The sequence below is a fragment of the Melanostigma gelatinosum genome (genome assembly GCF_949748355.1).
Source record: "Melanostigma gelatinosum genome assembly, chromosome: 12".
NCBI classification, from domain to species: Eukaryota; Metazoa; Chordata; class Actinopteri; order Perciformes; family Zoarcidae; genus Melanostigma; species Melanostigma gelatinosum.
The window spans coordinates 2,073,554-2,081,256 of NC_136645.1; the positions used below are offsets into that span (position 1 = coordinate 2,073,554).

General features: G+C 43.4%; 1 protein-coding gene across 1 annotated transcript; it reads right to left on the reverse strand.

Moving 5' to 3' along the window:
- Positions 1–267: 267 nt before the first annotated feature.
- On the reverse strand, positions 268–6,476 carry aftphb (aftiphilin b; the record flags this gene model as incomplete). Its single annotated transcript, XM_079280107.1, has 9 exons — positions 268–388; positions 493–582; positions 3,423–3,474; positions 3,590–3,650; positions 3,899–4,039; positions 4,135–4,191; positions 4,421–4,532; positions 4,632–4,807; positions 5,040–6,476. The coding sequence occupies 9 exons, from the start codon at positions 6,474–6,476 to the stop codon at positions 268–270; spliced, it is 2,247 nt and encodes a 748-aa protein (XP_079136233.1).
- Positions 6,477–7,703: the final 1,227 nt, after the last annotated feature.

The window sequence follows — 7,703 nt, forward strand, 5'->3', positions numbered from 1 at the left end:
ATGTGTCACCAAAATAAAGCACGACACTCGGCTTTAAGAAGAGTAATAAAAACAAGAATAAAACCTCCTTTGCCTTTTAAAGATTATTGTTCAGTGAAATGAATGCATGAGCTGATATACTCTATATTAGTGCTCTTCTGACACAGATCTTACATTTTTTAAGAGCGGGGTGTTTCAACTGAAGCAGGAAGATCTCCTCACAGTATTTTAATCCTGCACTCGGTTGTGGATTTAAGCCTTTGAATGTTATTTTGGGGAGCAGCATTGTTAGGGTCGCAGGATGCTTGGGAACATGAGGACCGTGGCCTGCATGAAGGACAGGTTAGGCAGTGCAGCGATCACCGTGTCAGCCTCCAGACTCAGCTCCTCCTTATCCTGCTGAGGTCTCCTGATCAACAGCACAAACACACACAAGGACATCTTGTGTCATCAATGTTGCTTCATTGTATGGATGCTTGAAAAATGATATTAAAATAAAAGAACTGCGCTGACCGGACTGACGTGCTGGTTTTCTCCGCGGTGGACATCAGACGGTTCAAAGCGTCGTCCGTGTGGCTGCTGATGGCGTTGGTTTCCAGTTTGCTGACGGTCAACTCATACAGCTCACGGTCAACTCCTTTACATGCGAGTGTGTGTGTGTGTGACAAACATGCAACGAGTGTCAAGGACACTCATACACCCACGGCACGAGATAAAGTTGATATTTATGGTTTCTTTAAAACAAAAAACCTGGTGAACGAGAATAAAACCTGACCTGGAGGAGGACTGCTGCTGGAGGATCCGCTCTCCTCCTCTGGACCAAAATAATCCAGGTTGAGAGCAGAGCAGTCTGTGCTAACAAGGGGGGAGAGTGGGTGAGGAGGAGGAGGAGGAGGAGGAGGAGGAGGGGGCTGGATTTACTGTTCATGAAAGGAGAACGTTTTTCTTCCTTTTAACTGAGGCAGTGGGGACGACCGAGAGAAACAAACACTGCAAACAAAGCCATGCAAAGTTGTTGTTCTCCAACTTATTTTAATAATCAGAGGTCACCAAAAATAATCTGCACATGGAAATAACAAGACTCCGGTGACAAATAGTCAAAAAAGATGCCTAAAAGTATGACTTTCCCCTTAATTACATGCAAAAATAAGTCAATTGATTGACATCTTCCTGAGTCTCCTGTTAGCTTTGTTGCACCTGTGAGGGCGGGACAAACGCCACCTTTTAATCATTCTTATTGGTAGATCAAGATTTGTGACCTAATAGATCCCCCCCCCCCCATTTATGATGTCATCACCCTAAAAAAAACTACAAATCTTCAATTGAAATAAAGAGATTTAGAAAATGAATGAGTCGAGTGTTCTCAATGAATATTTAATGAATGTAACTCGTCAGTTTCGTCAACATGAATAAAGTTTTGGGAACTTGACTCGAGTTATTGGAAATGTCAACAAACCGTTGAACAATTTTTTTGATAATGACAACATTAGTGTAGCCTGATCTATATTGGTGTTCTATTGTTGTAGTAAGAACAAAAAAACATGCATCTTTTTAAATAGTTTCATAAACAGACTTGTGTATGAAGTGTGTGATTATGCAAATCTGCTTTTGGGGCCCGGCCTCCAGGTTGGGAACCACTGATCCAGCTCCTCTAAAGAGAGTGGACTCTCAACTCTTTTACATCTTTTGACTTGTTGAAAGAAAAGTAAGTGAACCCCAACGAGCTGTGTCGATGTTTAAATACATCTTTACATTCGACCACAGAGAAAACAAGCAGTGAAGCTGAGGAAAGAGAAGCGACACGAGCAGAAAGGATCCACTGATTTATTTCAGTATTTAAGGATTCACTGAAGTTCCTTATTGCGGTGAATTAAATCTGGATTTGAGCAAAAAGGAAAGATTTCTGTTCACAAACTATAAAGTTTTTAGAAAACAATTGCTGCATAAAAGGCACAACTCATTGTGAAACACTGCAGCTGCAGTCGTAGAAACACTTTTGATTGGTAACGAAATACTGAGTGAGTTTCAGGTATGATTCACTTTAAATAAACACTCCTTCATGCTCATAAGGTGTTATGAGTCAGTGCACAGGGAGCGAACATAAATAAATAAACAAACAGCATAAAGTGACAGCAGTAACAATTATTTCTATTATGACAATAATCTCCCACATATTAATCATAATCACAGAATAAAAACCCTGAAGACAGATTTAACACGACCAACCAAAGAATATATACATACATATACATATATATATATATATACATATATACATATATATATATATATATCCTTTTCTTTTAGCGTTAATAAAAAAAGATGTCGATGGAACCGACAGCCCAAAGTTAAAGTCACTTTTAACACTTCTTGCTCTTTATCTTTCTAGGTTTGTCTTTACGAGTGACGGCTAACATCAGATTTTCTTTATACTTCGTTATTTATACATTTGTATAACACAACTAATGTCTGCAGAATAAGCTGCAGACATTAGTTGTGTCAGATTGTGGGCAGTTAATATTTAATATGTAAATAGTTTGACCAGCAGCAACAACAAACCAGTTTAACAACTTGAAACACTTCCTGTTAAAAGCTTTTGTTCTTGTCTCTTTTGTTATTTGTTTGTATTTGTTAGATGGAGTTAGGCTCCTTCATCATTTCTCAATAACTGACAAATAAATACATGAAGCTCCAGAGAATTATATAAAATTTACCAAAGAAGACTCCCGACATACAGGAAGCTCACTCATGTTGTAACAGACATGAATTACAATACTTTGTGTGTAAATACTGATCAAAAAACACAAATCTGATTATCAACAAATCAATAAATCAAATATGTCCTGAGCAAAGAACGACTCTGATGCTGTTTTGTTATCTTTTGGGGTTTCTCTTCAACAAAAACCTTTTTACGAGCTAATATGAACAAATAAATCGACACTTTTGTGTCAAATAAATAATTTGATGAGTGTAACAGTCATGCACTGGGAGAAGTATTAACACTGGAAGAGTCCAACTGGCCACCAGCACATTCAATTTAAATGCTTCTTTGGATACCGTTAGATCGTCACGGCACATTTCATGACCATGCAAACTTCATTTGGTGTTTCGTGCTTTATTCAGCATTACCCTCAGGTATTCTGGTTCTACTTTAAATAAACAACTTCCAGAATAATCACATAGCGAGTAACAGTACGCACTCATAGTGTTACCAAGTCGAGATGAACACCTCAGTGTTTCCCCAAAATAACTGATAAATACTGAGATCAATTCTGCTCTGGCTGCAGGTAAAGATGGGACACGAGAGGAGACAGAGGAAGGAGGGAGGAGGGAGCCAGCACAGTGTTTCCCCCGGTAGATGTTTCACAGTAAAGTTCTTGTCTTACTTATTGGATATTTATAAATCTGCAAACTTGGACAGATAATAAAGACAGAAACGTGACTTCTCAACACTGGATCCATCTCTGTCATTCACGAGAAAGAAATCCTGAGCGACTGGAGGGAAACACAGCGTTAAAGAAAAGAAAAGGCAGAACATGCCCTGGATGAAGTGGGGAGGAGGAGGTCTACTTCCAGCCCCAGAAGTGAGGGGCTCGGCGGGGGGACGTACCGTCCTGAGAGCGGCTAAGGCCACGGCTGCTCCAGTCCAGCTGGCTGGAAGGAAGCGCCTCCTACGCACAGGAGGAGACAACATTTAAAAACGGTCACTGAAGGAGATGCATCAGTGGAGCGACGGTTACTGGAGCGAGCAGAGGAACACACGTCTTTAGTGACATCTAGTGGCTGTTTACCCACATAGCAGCTGTGCAGACCTGGACATTTCTGCTCTAGAAACAGACTTATGACAGTTGAACTGGTTAAAAACAACACGTTCACCAACGTTTGACCTGTGATGTCTTCATATCCCTCTGTAGATAACCGTCAGCTCTAGTCTCTTCTTCTTTAATCTAATACCGAATAAATGAAAAGACGAATGTACCTTTGTAGAACGTGTGGAGGGCTGCTGCGTGTCAGGAGGACACCCGGCTGGTACGGAGTCTTTGGTGGGCTCTAGCATTCCCTGAGGAGAGGGAACAAAGGGAAGGACATATAATAAGAGGTTTGGATTTATTTTATTTATTAATGAATTAAATGAATTTCCTGCAGTTGACTCACCAGACTGGATGCAAAAGCAGGCACAGCTACTGGCTGCTTCTTTATGCCGATGAACACCTTTGAAAAGAGACAAAAGAAAACAGACTTTTATCTAAAGCAACAAACAGGAGGGAAGTTATTCTGCAACTACAGATGTTTTTATTCGATCCAAACATCACATACTGTCAGTTCTTTACATTGATCTGGCCTCGGGCTGGGCCAAAAGCTTAACTCTCTGTAACTGTTATTTCATATTTCAATACCAGTACATACACATCTATACTTTTAAATGTTTTTCTAAACTCACAATGTTCCGCGTCTCCACACCGAGGCACCTGAGCAGAGTCCTGTTGGTGTGGGAGCCTCCCCACTGAAACCGGAGGCCGACTGCATCGTGGAGGTCCTGATGAGGCCGAATCCTGAGAAATTCAGAAGGAAGGAGAGAAAACTGCCGTTTACATATCCACCATCATCACCATCATCTTCATCAACCAGCATTACCAGGGAGGCACCCTCACCACTGAGATCTGGGGCTCAGGTGTTCAGGTATCTCCTCCTCCTCCTCCTCCTCCTCCTCCTCCTCCTCCTCCTGAGCATTGAGGTTCAGCACCTCCTCCTCTCCTTCATCAGCGGGGACCTCTACCTCCGGAAAACTGGCCATGAGAAGCTGCTGGACACGGCAGGACAGTGACGCCTAGCCAGAGAAAGAAAACGGGAGACGGTTCATTTAAATAAATCAAATATCCATGATGATCTTTTGATCGACTTTAAGCTTTTATTTTATTGCCTGTGAAGTATTTAGAACGTTTGTCTGGCATGTTATAAATAAACAGACTACATAATGACCCATAATCCAGGACAAGCTCTTAAAAATACATTTTCTTCTGGCCAATAAGAATTAAGTATCATCATAAAGAGCCTCCCACCTGACAGCTGTTCCTCCTGGAAACCCCGTGTTTCCCATCCCGGTCCTGCTCCTCCTCAGCGGTCTGCAGGCTGCTGACTGGCTCTCTGGACCGGGTCCAGGTTTCCTCCTCCTCCAGAGCTCTCTGGTCCTTCAACTCTGCCCACGACCCCTCTCCCTCCTCCTGCGTAGGCGCCGAGCAGAAATCGGCAAAGCTGTCGCTGGGCGGGAGGTTTCCCAGACTCTGCACCGCTGCATCGGCCGTTTGGACACACTCGTGGTCTTTGACATTTGAACATGTGCCGTCTGTGTGTGTTCCAGGTCGAGACTGGCTGGAGGTAGCACGGGTTTCCTGAGTAGCAGATTGGTCGCAGTAATGAAAACCCTTCTCTGCCTCGGACCGAAAGAGATTGGCCACGCTGTCGTTGACAGAGAAGTCAGAATAGTCTTCATCATCAGTCTGGTCCCAGTCAGTCTGGTCCTCGTGTGAACCTAGAGATGAAACGTTTGGTTCCACGTCCGCAGAAGGACACTCGAATGACAAATCATCAGAGAAAGACGCCGGGTCCTCTGAAGCAGACCCGTACACACCGAATGTTTGGGGGACAGTAGAGACGCTCTTTTCGTCTGACTCTCCATCCTTCTGCGTCTCTGTGGTTTGTAAAGAATTTAAACTATACCTCCTTTTCTTCTGACCGTCCCCAGGCTTGCCGAACTCCTCCTCCCCCCCAGAATGAGGCTCTTCGGGTGGAAAATCCAAAGCTGCTGCAGCTTCCTGAGACTGACGGCGGTCCTGAGATGGTTGCACGAGTGCTGCATCTCTTTCCTCACAGTGCTCGACCTCAGTGCAAACATTTCCTTCTGCCTCGTGAGCACAATGAGATCTCGGCTCAGAGTCCAACACAACCTCCTGTCCTGGATCGCCGATTTGTCCACCAGAGCTGCTGCTGGTGTTGTGTTCCAGTCGGACATCCCACCGCCCTCTGCTCCCCGTGGGAGTGAAGCCACAGCACCAGGGATGAGCCGCCTGCTCTGTAAACACAGTGAAATCAGCAAACCCGGTTTCCTCGCTGGGATAGCGTGCTCCCACTACAGAGGCCGTGTGGGTCCCAGAGCTGGGGTCTCCTTCAAAGTACCCATTCGTGAGGTGCACACGGGATCCTGCATTACAATCCTGCCGCTCCACCCGTCTCTGGTCCACAGCGGATGTGGGTTGGGATTGTTCCACTGTGCGATTAAAGCTACAGTTAGGTTGATGGATGGCTGCTGGCTTCGTGGTGGGATGAGGTTGTCTGAGGCTGGATGCTGAATCAGTCGAATCAGCGTAGACAGGATGAGAGCAGGACACCACGACGGAGAACCCCCCAAAGTCCCCGAACTCGTCCTCCTCTGATCCCGCCTCCTCGTCTTCCAGTGGAGGTGGGGAGGAGGAGTGGAAGGGCATGACGACTGGCTCCATGGGTTCTCCTAGCAGGACCTGAGGGCCTCATGCACCTGAGGGAAGAAAGAGCAGGAAGAGGAGTATCATGGACAACAGAGAATCAGAGAAAATGTTCCAGTAATGACCATTTCTCTTCAAACATATTTCCTCGTTTCCTCCAATCCGCATGCAGATGTGTCCTTCGGCGAGACACTGAACCCCAAAATTACTCCCGAATGCTGTGCCATCGGTGTGTGAGTTTGAATTAGTCTAGGGTCTTGATAGCTGATGCCTCTGTAGAGCCTCAAGACCGCCTCGATTGACATCATATTGACAAAATCTGAATTAAATAGATCTATTGCACAAATCCAAAGGTTCCCACTTTATCTTTTTGTGTCCCTTAAAATCCTGTTAAATATTTCCATCTCTTAGAGGGATTACCAGCTCTTCTGGTGCTGATCCTGGAGTGGAATAAAAAGCCTCGGTGGCCTCAGTGCTGACAGCCTTCAGTAAACTGATACAGGAAACATTATCCGCTGCTTTGAGCCTCTTGGATGAACAGTTTCAGAGTCCTGCGTCTGTAATAACCCTCCAACATAAACACACCACAACGGCTTCCTTTAGGTGGGAAATAAATACAACTACAAACATTTAATTAGTATCCTTAATATATATTATATATAAAATATATTATCTATATATAATGTATATATATATTTAATTAGCATAATTATCTGTTATATATATATATCATATATATATATATATATACATTTAATATTATATATATTTAATAAGCATCCCCAATATCTGTTATGAAACTACATAATTATTTGGCTTTTTGAATTAATTAAAGCGGAAACAAACGGTGAGGTTTTTTTCTTTCTTCTTCGTGGGCAGACTGGTGTCAGCTGAACGTTAAGCTGTTAATTCATTTAAACGCTCGCTATAGAGGAGGCGGGTTTATGTAAAAGATAAGATAGCTGTGGATAATTAAAAATGATACGTTGGGTTTAATTAAAGTAAGGTGTGAAAACCTACCGTTACATTTAAACCGCGTTACAACCGTTACACCAACTGATTGGCTTACAGCAGCACCTGGTAGCTAGTGTAGCTAGCTTAACCGTCCAAAAGCAGACGTTGACACGCTATTTAAACGGACCTAACAGCTAGCTAGGTATACAAACGGCCATCTTTTTTAATTTCAATTACCATCACTCATTCACTTTTGCCTTCTCGTTACTTCTTCTTCGTCTATCTCTTGTG